Raw genomic sequence first — 12,643 nt, 5'->3', positions numbered from 1 at the left:
CTAAACAACTTCACTTGGGAATTCTAACAAAGGAAGAACTTTTATGTATCCTTCTTAAACTGTTCCAAAAACTGAAGAAGAGGGCACACTCCCAGACTCATTCTGTGAAGCCACCAACACCAGACACAGACACTACAAAAAAATGAAAGTTCCAGGCCAGTATCGCTCGTGAATGTAGATGCAAAATGTTAGCAAACCACATACAGCGGTACATAAAAAGGGCCGTACACACAATCCAGTGGGATTCGGTCCAGGGTCACAAGGATGGTTCCACATCAGCAAACCGACCACTGTGATATCCCACGTCAACAAAAGCAAAGATGGAAACCACATGATCACTTCAGTAGACGTGGAAAAAGCATTTGACAAAATTCAACCTTCATTTATGGTGAAAACTCTCACCAGAATGGTTATAGAGGGAACCTATCTCAACGTAATAAAAGCCATTTATGATAAACCCACATTCAACATAATACTCAATGGTAAAAAGCTGAAAGCCTTCCTGCTAAATTCAGGAGTAAGACACGGTTGCCCACTCTCATTGCTTCTATTCAACCTAATATTGGAAGTCCTAGTCGTAGCAATCAGACAAGGAAAAGAAATACAGAACTTACCTGGTGGTTCAGTGGTTAAGAGTCTTCCTTCCAATGCACAGGACGTGGATTTGGTTCCTGATCGGGGAACGAAGATCCCACGTGCCACTCAGCAGCTAAGCCCACGCGCCACAACTAGAGAGCCCGTGCACTCTGGAGCCTGTGCGCCACAACTGGAAAGCAACAAAGAACACACAGGCCGCAGTGAAGACCCAGCACAACAAAATAAAAATAGATAAATAAGAAATACAGGGCATCTAAACTGGAAGAGAAGAGGCAAAGCTGCTACTGTTTGTACTTAAGATGATGATGTAGAGAAGCCTGAAGTGGCCACACAAAACCTGTTAAGCACTAATAAATGAATTCAGCAAGATAGCCGGATACAAGGTTAATATTTAGAAACCTGAACCTGTTGCATTTCTTTAATAAGAAAATATCAGGAAAATAACGTTTTAAAAAAATCCTGTTTAAGATCACATCAGAAAAAACAAACAAACAAACAAACCTAGGACTAAACTTCACCATGGTGGTAAAAGAGCTGTGTGCTGAAAATTATTAAATGCTGATTGAGGAAATCCACGGGGTCCCAAAGTGTCAGACACAGCTGAGCAACTGAACTAACTGAACTGAAGGAAACTGCAGACAATTCAAAGGAATGGAAAGATATCCCATGCTCTTGCCGACAAAGGTCCATATAGTCAAAGCTATGGTTTTTCCAGTAGTCACGTATGGATGTGAGAGTTGAACCGTAAAGAAGGCTGAGTGCTGAAAAATTGATGCTTTCCAGTGGTGGTGTTGGAGAAGACTCTTGAGAGTCCCTTGGACTGCAAGGAGATCCAACCAGTCCATCCTAAAGGAAATCAGGCCTGAATATTCATTGGAGGGACTGATGCTGAAGCTGAAGCTCCAGTACTTTGGCCACCTGACACGAAGAGCTGACCCACTGGAAAAGACCCTGATGCTGAGAAAGATTGAAAGCAAAAGGAGAAGGGGGCAGCAGAGGATGAGATGGTTGGATGGCATCACCGACTCGCTGGACAGGAGTTTGAGCAAGCTCCGGGAGACAGTGAAGACAGGCAAGCCTGGCCTGCTGCAGCCCATGGAATTGCACGAGTCAGGCACGTCTTAGCAACTGAACAGCAACGCAGATCAACAGAACAGAGAGCCCAGAAATGAATCCACATACCTATGGTCAAACTTCAGCAAAGGAGGCAAGGATGTAACATGGCAAAACAGTCTCTTCAGCAGGTGGTGGTGTGAGTACTGGGCTGCTGCATGTAGATTAATGAAGTTAGGACACTCCCTCACACCACGTAAAACATAAACTCAAAATAGTCTAAAGACATAAATATAAGACATGACACCATAGAACTCCTAGAAGAGAACATAGGCAAAACATTCTCTGACATAAGTTATAGCAATATTTTCTTAGATCAGTCTCCCAAAGCAAAAGAAATAAAAGCAAACATAAAATGGGACCTAATTAAATTCAAAACCTTTTGTATAGCAAACAAAACCATAAACAAAAGGAAAAGACTGGGAGAAAATATTTGCAAAGGATATGACCAGCAAACAGTTCATATCTAAAATGTACAAACAGCTTCTACATACAACTCAATCTCAATAAAACAAACAACCCAATCAAAACACAGACAAGACCTAAATAGACGTTCTCCAAAGGAGACGTACAGATGGCCAACAGGCAGATGGAAAGATGTTCAACATTACTAATTATTAGAGAAATGCAAATTCAAAGCCCAGTGGGGTATCACCTCCCACCAGTCAGAATGGCCATCATTAAAAAGTCTACAAATAATAAATGCTGATTAGGGTGTGGAGAAAAGGAAGCCCTCCTACACTGTTGGTAGGAAGGTAAATTGGTGCAGCCACTATGGAAAGCAATGTGGAGGCGCCTTTAAAAATGGAAAATAGAGTTACCATGGGATCCAGCAATCCCACTCCTAGACATAGCCACTTATGTGTGGAATCTAAAAAAATACAAAAGAATTTGTACGCAAAACAGAAACAGACTCGAAGACCTCAAGACGAACTTCTGGTTACGCAAAGGGAAAGGGAGGGAGGCAGGACAAATGAGGAGTTAGGGATTAACACAGCCAAAGTACCGTACATAAGCTAGACACACAAGGCTATACTCTACAGCACAGGGGATTGTATTCAATACCTTGTAGTGACCTGTTAATATAATAGCATAGAGTATGAAAAATAGCTGAATCACTTTGCTATACACCGGAAACTAACACAATCAATTCTACTTCGAGAAAAAAAAAGAATTTTTTTTTTAAAGGCAGGTCAGGAAAGGGCTTCTGTGTCAGAGCCTCACGGTGGCTCTGCACAAAGGGCAGCGTTGTAAGTCCCTTCAGCCTGGGGCCCTGTGTGTGCTCCGGTGAGTCTGCGAACTTGCTCCTCTGTTCTTTCCTCATTCCAGGGACCAGTCACACGTGGATGGAGGGAGGGCCCCTCCTTGTTTCTAAACGGAACCGGCTCTTTGTCCCACTTCAGGCTTCGACCGCCTGGTACTCCTCGTACACTCACATGCGTGCGCTTTAGTCCTTTAACTTTTCCCAGGAGGTGATAAATACGGTGGTAACATGTCCCGTGGCTGGAAGAAAACTCTCCCATCACAGAGCTTTGGGGTCACTGATCCTCACGTCAGCCAAGAGAGCATAAGTCTCCTGGGCTCTGCGGGGTTGGTTGGGAGCTGCTTCCAGCAGCAGCACCCCTTTCCAGGCCCCAGGGCTTCTCTGCGGAGGGGGAGGAGATGACAAAGCCGCCAAGCTCATTTCCCAAGAGTCACCCCAGAGTTATGGCTCATAAATCCCTGCCCCTTTCCATGTAGAATTCTGGAGCCCCAGGAGAGTCTAAGAACAGAGGAGGAGCTTTTTCTGTGACATGGGATAAGGGATGTGGGGATATAGAATTCCACACTTTGCTTGAATGCCAGCAAAGCTTTGGAGCTCAGAAGAAAGTGTGCAGAGTCAGGACTCTGGACTTCATGTGGGGCTTTTTAGAAAAATACTGAGTCTGCCTCCAGGCACCTCTGTCCTCTCCAAGCAGGCAGGACTTGGGTTCCACTGGCGTTACCACATTTCTGTTTTTAAAAGACGGGGGGTTGAATTGGTAGGAGCCACAAAAGGCTACAAAGAGTATTAGAACTCTTAGAGCCCCCCAGATGCCACTGTAATTGGGGTGCAGGGTACTGGGGTGTGTGGTCACTCCACCCTTGGGCAGGGTCTCCCCTTCCTGCTTACGAAACCCCCACCACAGACAGGAGGTCGGGGAGAGGAAGGAAGCTGTGCAGGGGCCGGGCTAAGAGGGCAGGGCACACCTCGCCCAGGCAGGGCTTTCTCCTCCTGCCCTGGTGAATCACTTCTGCTTTAGTTTTGCTCAGTCCCCAGGCCAGGCTGGGCTGTCCCTGAGTTCCCTGAAGAGAGGAGCAGCTGATGTCCTTGGAGCAGTTTTGTTACAGCTGGGATTCCTGGTGCTCCGAGCAGGAGGCCTGTCAGGGTCCCTGATAGAACGGGGGTGCGTCTGACTGTTTATCCACTGACTCCCGTGTCTCATCCTGGTAGAACCCACTTTTGCTCTGTGGTCTGATCTAGAACCAGAGCCCATCGAGCCCTTGGCACAGTGACCCGTCACCAAAGTAACTCCTGCTTTTGCTGGTGACATCTTCACATAGCCCACCAGCCTTTCTCCAGCCCGGTCTGGGTCTGCACCTGCCTCGAGGGCATTTCGGACAGAGAAGCATTGAAACCACTGGGTGTCATTTCAGGGGCTCCAAAGAGCTCAGGTACCGTAGTCCTTTCTGTTTCAGCAAAGAAAGAATTCAGTGAGAGAAAAGTTATGGATAAGAAGTGATTTGTTATTTGGTAGAAACCAGTGCAATGCTGTAACCAAGTTATTAAGCTTCAATAAAAAAAAATGATTTATTAGAATAGGGTGCTTGTGAGGCTTACAAGCAGGCAGGCAAGATGGTATCATATGACTTAATGAAAACTTACTGGGCTACAGTTTTATAATCAAACAAAAAGTGGGAAAAGGAGACCATCTTTGTCTTTTTTGAGTAGATGTCATGCCTCCACTATCAGCTCCTCCTCCAGGTTGAGCAGCGGAGTTTTCTTGTCCCTACATGGTCAAACCAGGTTCACAGATTATTGTTTTTTTATGTGTGCAGAGAGCATGTCTTGCATGCACATGTGCTAAGTCACTTCAGTCGTATCTGACTGTGGGACCCTATGGACTGTAGCCCTCCAGGCTCCTCAGTCCGTGGGATTCTCCAGGAAAAAATACTGGAGTGGGTTGCCATGCCCTCCTCCAGGGGATCTTCCCAACCAGGGATCAAACCCAGGCTTCCCGCATTGCAGGCAGATTCTGTGCCATCTGAGTCACCAGGGAAGCCCAAGAATACTGCAGTGGGCAGCCTATCCCTTCTCCAGGGAGTCTTCCCATCCCAGGGGTTGAACCCACATCTCATATCTCCTGCATTGCCAGGCGTGTTCTTTACCACCTGTGAAGCCTGAGCATATCCTAGGGATCACCAGCTTACTGAGCTCGCTGGGCGGGATGTGGGTCTCACGCCACCATTGTTTTATTGTTTGGGCACATACATGTCTCATGCTTCCGCTGTGTGATTCTGTTGCTAAGCAAGCCTGCTTGGTTTTGTGGTTAAGCAAACCTGCTTTCCTGAGTGGTCATTAACTTACAAGGGTCTCCCATAGTTTTTCTACTTACAGTCCCCTGATGAAATTAACTGTTTAATCACCTACTTTGTCCCTTTCTCTGACCCTATCAGCAACACTTTGGCTGTCTGTCTCTCCAGCCCGCCTGTGTGCCCTTGTGGCCGGGCTGCTGGCCGGAGGTCTCTGTGCCTCCATTCCAGACCATGGGTGGCACTGCGGGGCTGGCATCCCAGGCTCTGACTGGGTGGGCCCGGCTGTTTTTAATTAACCCTTTGTTCAGAAGTCCCCGGAACTCAGGCTTGTGCCGCTTTGTGTATTTTTTTAGCATCTCTCAAACCATACAGGTCGCCTCAGTGTCAGTGTTATCTTGTTTATCGCCAATAAAATGTTGAAAGTGGAACTTTGGAATCAGGGGTTCAGCTTTTGAGGATTGTTTTGAGGCCACTGGGGCGATAAAAGAAACTTTCTCATCCCAACCATCTCAGTTGTCAAAGGCTGCCTCACTTTAAAGCCTAGCATCCGTAAGGATCTGTTTGTGGGGTTCCAGGTCAGGTGGGACCCGGGGATGGGGGAGCTGTGTCTCCTGAGAGGGGCTGGGCCTCTGGCTCTTGTTCCCCTCCAGCCCTGGACTGTCCTGAGAAAGCCAGGGAGCCTGGATCTCACCAGAGGAAGCCTGGCCAGGTCAGCTCCTCCCCCACTCCTCCCTGATCCTGGAGTCTCGGTGGGACGGGGAGGGGTGGCCGCCTGGGGGTGGGGGCAACACTGGATGCAGGGTTGTTTAGTGGCAGAACCGAGGCCACCTTCTCGCAGCAGGGAGCTTGGTTTTGGTTTCAAGGCTCCTTCACTTCCTTCCTTCCTTCTCTCTCTCCCTCTCAGCCTCTGCTCCCTTCCCCCACCCTTTCCTTCCTTCCTTCAAAAATGTTTGCTCTTTGTTATGAAAAACGTCAAACATACCCAAGCTGAGATGGAATAACAGAAAGCAGAGGTCGTCGCCCTGGAGGAGCAGCCAGCACCCGGGCATGTTGCAGCCCAGACGGGCCACGCCCAAGGCTCTGACTCAGCGGTCTTGGGTGGAGCTGGGCATTCTGCATCTTTAACAAGCCCCAGGGGGTGGGGGGCCGCCCCTGCTGCTGCTGCTGCTGCTGCTGCTGCTAGGGAGCAAGAGCCTTCCCCTATCCTACCACCAGCCCCCACAGCTGTCAGCCTGCCTAAGGCCCTGAATGTCTCCTTTATATCTCGACAGAGATGATCCTGGGCAAAGGAAGGAGGGTTTGGGGTCTGGAACCCCTTCCAGGGACAGTGGACTGAGGGACGAGCCGCAGGACCAGTGGGGCCCGATGGCAAAGCTCTGGCGGGGGTGGGCAAGGGGTGGACCTCAGCCCTGTGGTGCCCTGGCATCACAGCCAGCAGGCCTGGGCCTCAGTGACCAGTGGGAGACCTGCGGACCTTGACCTCCAGTGAGTACAAAAGGACTACCACTGGCAGCTGGGGACGGTGGTGGGAGAGGAAGCCTGTGCAGACTCGTTTTTTAGGGATTTTGTTTGATTGCTTTTCTATGTGTGTGTGTGTTTAAATTTTTATTTTGTACTGGAATATAGCCAACGGCTTCCCTGGTAGCTCAGACGGTAAACCATTTGCCCGCAATGTGGGAGATCTGGGTTCAATCCCTGAGTCAGGAAGATCCCCCTGGAGAAGGAAATAGCAACCCGTTCCAGTACTCTTGACTGGAAAATCCCATGGATGGAGGAGCCTGGTAGGCTACGATCCATGGGGTCTCAAAGAGTCGGACACGACCGAGCGACTTCACTTCACTTCACATAGCCCATGAACAATGTTGTGGTAGTCCCGGGTGGACAGGCCAGGGACACAGCCACGATATACACGTGTCCATCCCCCTCCACACTCCCCTTGCATCCAGGCTGCCTCATAACACTGAGCAGAGCTCCTTGTACGGCACAGTGGGTCCTCGTGGGTTGCCCATTTGCATTATCGCGGTGTGTACACGTGCTTTGTTCCAAAGCCCTGCGAAGGTCGTAGCTTGCACTCTGAATTCCGTGGGTCTGTCAGCCCCTCTGCATCCTTCCCCTTCGGCCTTGGTCATCATCTCCTTTGAGGCTGGGAGCTGGGTGGGCAGGGAGTCAAGGTGGAGAAATAAGCCGTCTTCGAGGCCAGGGGCGTCAGCAGACCATGTGAATCTGGGTGGGTGTGCTGCATGGGCCTGGGGTCTGGGCTCTTGTCCATGGCTCTCAGGTTCCTGGGGCCTCGGGGGCCTCCCTGGGAGCTTCGGGCTCCTGACCTCCTTCCGGAATCCTCTCCCCTCTCCGCTCGGCGTCATCATTGGCACATGGTTCGTGCTCTCAGGCCCCCTGACCGGAAGCGTCCCCTCCTCGCCTCCTGGGTCTCGAGCCCCTCCTCCCACCCCCACTGCCGCTCCCTAGCCTCATCCAGCGCGGTGTTTCTAAAGCAGAAGTCAGACCCCACTGTGTTCCTCCTCCTCAAACCTGTCAGTGCTTCCGCATTCCTTCCTGGAGATGAGGTTCCAGACACCAGGGCTGCAGCTGCGGGGGATGCCCAGGCCCTGGGGGACCCGCCCCCCGGCCCCATCCTGGCACCTCGCCACCCGCCCCCTCGCCCCGGCTTTCTCCCCTTTGCTCCTCAGGGTGGGCTCAGGGCTCCTGATCCCCGGGTGGGTTGTGTTCTCCTCCAGAGCAGCCCAGCATGTTTTTTTTCTCACCCACTGTAGCGCTTGTCACTTGTCCACAGCCCCCCATTGCTTTGTGTGCACCCCTGAGACTGGGCCCCAGCCTGCACTGGGAAAGCCCTTCCCTGGCTGGCTCAGCAGTGCTGCGTGGCCTGGGCTGGTGGTGGCGAGGATCCTGCAGCCAGTCCCCTACAGGCGCAGGGCAGAAAGTGAAAGGGCATCAGGAAACTTTAACAGTCGGAAGTGGCTGTGACCCCCGGCATGTGAGTTGATATTTTATAAAGTGTCAGTCTGCAGTGGGTTTGTCCTGCACCATGGAGGCTTTGGCTGGGGGCACACCGACCCCCAGAACTGCTACCCGATGGTTGCCAGCTAGAGGGCAGGGCTGGGTCCCCCTGGAAATGCTGGGTGAGTGACCTCATGCCTGCAGGCCACCAGGGTGGACCATCGCTATTTGGTACTTTTTAGTTCACTGGGCAACTTGTTCTTACCGAAGATTTCCTCTGCTGCTGTCTTGAAGGATGGGTGTTTGGGTTGCTCTGTGTCCATTTCGTGTTCTTGGCAACATCAGTGTTTCAGGATGCACCGTGTTATCGGGGACCTGTGTGGCTTTTTTCAGGCATCTCGGGCTGAGTCGGGGTTGTTCTGCTGGTACTCGTTTCGTGCTGGTGAAGTTAGCTGTGCGTAGGTTCTGGGTTGTTCTGCTGGTACTCGTTTCGTGCTGGTGAAGTTAGCTGTGCGTAGGTTCTGGGCCACTTGAAACGTTGGCTCGTGTATCTGTCAGCTTCTAGCCAGAGTCCCAGAGGCAAGCATGGTTGTTACCACTTCCTGTGTCGTGAGAGCCTGTTCTCCACGTATGAGTCATGTCGAATCCCTGAGATGAAAGGACTTTGTATGGTGGTGACTGCAAGCATTTGAAACTGTGCTGAATCCTCTCCCTCCCTCCCGCCTTCTGATCTAAGGTGAAGCATGGCCGTGTTGATCTGTCCGCAAGGTTGACTAGCTCGTGTCCTCGCAGGGAGTTTGTCCTAGGACTTGGTTCATCCATGTGGTCCCTTTAGCAACACAGGCCCAGGTCCCTGAGATCATGGATGGGACAGACAGGCTGGATGGACTTAAGGACCAGAGAGGGGGTGGGCCCTTTCCTGGGGAGAGGGTGACCCACCAGAGTAGCTGGGGTCTGATGATGGGCCATGATTTGGGAGACCTGCCAGTCTGGTGGGGAGATCACCCCAGGAGGCAGGGGCTACCTGCTCAGACAGGTCCCTTTGAGGATCTTTGCTCCTGTCCCAAGCAGGGCAGGACAGACAGGCCGGGGAGGAGCTGGGTGACCAAGGGCTCGGGCTCACTTGGATCACAGAGGCTCCCACGCTGTGTGAGCAGGAGTCATCCAGGCCTCACCGCCTTGGGCCAGTTCTGTGTAACCAATGCCCACAAGCATGGCAGCTTGGAACAGCACACGTTTATCAGCTCACAGATTTCGAGGGTCAGGAGTCTGGCCGCAGCCTCCCGGCTCCTTTGCTCATGGTCTCAAAGAGGCTGCGGTCAGGGTGTCGGCCAGGCTGCATCCTTTCTGGAGCGCAGGGTCCTGAGCCCAGCTCCCATGGGTGTTGGTGGTGGTCTCGTCCTGCTGGTGTGGGACCAGGGTGCCACGTTCCCATCCACTGGGGCCTTTCTCAGCTCTCAGAGGCCCCCACACTCCTTGTTGCGTGGCCCCTCATGGGCAGGAGACTCTGATCTCTAGACCCACCTTTCCAGGCCTCCCCTGGTGAGGTCAGGCCCACCCAGAACTCAAGTCAGCAGATGAGGGGACCTTGCTCACCGGGGCATTTGTCTCTGCAGTGTGGTGTAACCCAGTCCCAGGGTGACATCCGTCGGACAGTACTCTGCCCACACTCAGGGGTGAGGCGTGTGTGCAGTGTGTACACTGGTGACAGGCATCTCGGGGACCACCTGGAGTCCTGCCCGAGGCTCACCTCTCTCGCTGTCCCCCGCCGGCAGCCCCTCCTTCTCCAGCCCCTGGCCTCTTTCTTACATCCTCACTCCTCATCCCCCTTCTCTTCCTCCTTGGCTTCCTTTCTTTTTTTCCCAACTGCCCTCCTCCTAGCTGATGGGCTCTAACTGCCTGGTTCTCCACTGGCCTAGACCCTGAGCCAGCAGATCTGGAGTCCACAGCTCCCCAGGCAGGGCTGCAGAGGCCGCTGCACTCAGCGTGGGTGCAGATCTCTTGCTGGCCTGTCCACGGGGCTGTGGGGACTCCGTGTGGCCAGGCGTCAGCCTGTTGGACCTCCCCTCCCTCCTTCCCCCCACCGCACAGCACCCCAGCTCTCTAGTTTACCTCATCACACAGTGTAACATGGTTTAGAAAGCTGAAAATGGCAACGAGGTATCAAAGTTCTGATGCAGCTGTGATCCGTGACATCGTTGATTTGAAGGACTTGGACTTGGGTAGGTCGATCAAAAAACCACATGGACAAAGCAGGTTATAGAATAAATTCACTGTAAAGACATTAGCCAGCCAATCTGTGGCAGGCCAACTAAGGTCAGTCTTCAACTTAGATTAGAGTTTAGAAGGAAGATGAATTTGTAGTGCTATGCAATATAATTTAGAGAAGGAAATGGCAGTCCACTCCAGTATTCTTGCCTGGAGACTCCCATGGACAGAGGAGCCTGGCGGGCTGCAGTCCATGGGGTCGCAAAGAGTCGGACACAACTGAGCGACTAACACACACGCACATGCAATGTAATTATAGGGTGGAAGTGAGGGGCACCGTGGACATCAGGACCCACCATCCCGATGGGAGTCTGGGGTGCAGGGCGCCCCACCCTCAAATCTGGACAAGAGCACTCGGGCCACCTCACAGCTAGCTGGACCCAGTGATCACACCAGAAGCAGGCCAGCCATCTCAGTGGCCTCATTTTAGGATGAGCTAAGGAGCAGTGAAAGCTGGGTCAGAACTGCTGGAAACATTACAAGTGAATTCCCATAAAAATTTAAGTGGAAAGGAAAACGGATTTGTTTTAACAGCAGGAAACCTGGATCCTGGCACCTTTGCACCGTTTAGCTCACTGGGCGGGTCTATCCCCTGCAGCAATGCATAAGCTCGAGATTTGTAGAAGAGGAAACAGGGTTCAGGTGCCAAGTCCCACGGCACTGGTTAGTCCTGGTCAAGCATTTTAGAAAGCTTTTAAACAGAATAGGGCGAAATCAGCTGCAAGTTGACAAGTAGTTAAATGGAGGCGGGTTTTGTCTTAATGTACTTTTTCCAAACAACTGGAGCCACTCAGCTCTGGTCTGAGATGCTTTAAGAGAAGGTGGGGCTTGCCCAGGCTCCGGTGCTGAGCCTGGAGGCATCGGGGAACAGTGAGGGGTGACCAGAGTGGAGCTCTGGGAAGCAGGGGCAGAGTCCCAGCCCCATGACCTCGGATGGGTCTGGCGGCCTCTCCAGGTCTCTGCTCCCTGCTCTGTAAAGGGAGCACTTGAACCGGTGACCCCAGGGTCTTGTCCAGCGCTGATGCTCTGTTCCTGCATTAATCTGTCGTCTCTCCAGAGGAATGCAGGCCGCCCAGTCCTGCCACTTGATGGGCTGTGTGACCTTGGGCGCGTTGCCCTCTCTGTGCGCTAGGTCTCTTACTTGATAACTGGGTGTGGTAACATGATCGTCGCAACAACGCTGCTCTGATGAGCCCACAGCTTCATGTACGTGAAGCCCTCAGAACAGCGCCCACTTGGCTTTTAGCAGAGGAAGCAATCCCGACTGCTGAAAGTATTGTGATTCCTGGGCCCTTTTTAACACGTGTGAGTCTGTGTTACTGTGTGTTTGGTAACCTCCGAACCAGAGCATCATGGTTGACTGTAGCCTGGAAAGGAGCCGCTGGTCCGTCTCCTAACACAGTCTCCGGGTCTGTTGCAGGCGGAGGCCAGGTTGGCGGCAAAGCGTGCGGCTCGCGCGGAGGCCCGAGAGATCAGGATGAAGGAGCTGGAGCGGCAGCAGAAGGAGGTAAGCCCGGGCTGGTCGGCGGGCTCCAGGGAGGGTCCCTTCCAGGCCCCTGTCCCTCCTGTGACTCTGGTCTGGGTCAGTCCAGGCGCGGCGTCCTGGACACTCGACCGGTCGGATCCGCACAGCACGCTTGCCTGCGTGGATCGCACCGGACCAGCCTCCCGGCCCAAAGGAACCAGGAGGTGCTGCTTCGAACTGTGGAGCCACAGTTCCCGTCCTCTGAATTAAAACATGAAAGAACCGATTATTACTTTTTGAGGCTATCCAAACAGTCCCGTTTAAAAATACTTCCCTTGCGGTTTTTACACTTTGTAATAGGTTTCCTGAGACCTGAAGCCCCGTTAAGTGATGCAGGGAACAGGATGAACACCGGATGGAATCGCCAGGGGGAGGAATGGCCCTCCTGGGAAGTGGGTAGCGTTGTGTTCACACACCTGTTAATGCTATTTGCTTCTTTCTTTCACCACCGCGAGCCGGAGCCAGAAGCCACGTGGGCGGCACGAGGGCTCGCTCACTCGCAGTTTGAGGGGTGGGCTTTCCCCTGACCTTAAAGCTCAGTGGGTGAAGGAGTCCCTTTCCCGGGGCTCCGCCTTCTCCTGTGGGCCTCGGCCTCTGGGGGTCTGGGGAGCAGCCACGTCAGGCCCCCCC

At 52.5% G+C, this 12,643-nt stretch overlaps 1 protein-coding gene across 33 annotated transcripts in view; it reads left to right on the top strand.

Annotated features, from left to right (window-relative positions):
* The window catches only part of LRRFIP1 (LRR binding FLII interacting protein 1), a 159,432-nt gene that overhangs the window by 75,322 nt on the left and 71,467 nt on the right, over nt 1-12,643 (top strand). For all 33 annotated transcript variants that reach the window (XM_018040655.1, XM_018040644.1, XM_005678768.3 and 30 more), the window contains exon 2: nt 11,909-11,995. In XM_018040655.1, coding sequence (XP_017896144.1) covers nt 11,909-11,995 — 87 coding nt within the window. The remainder of the gene's footprint in view (nt 1-11,908; nt 11,996-12,643) is intronic.

Source organism: Capra hircus, chromosome 3, assembly GCF_001704415.2.
Source record: "Capra hircus breed San Clemente chromosome 3, ASM170441v1, whole genome shotgun sequence".
Taxonomy (NCBI): domain Eukaryota; kingdom Metazoa; phylum Chordata; class Mammalia; order Artiodactyla; family Bovidae; genus Capra; species Capra hircus.
Note: the sequence above shows the minus strand (reverse complement) of the source record. Positions and strands in the feature narration are given on the sequence as shown.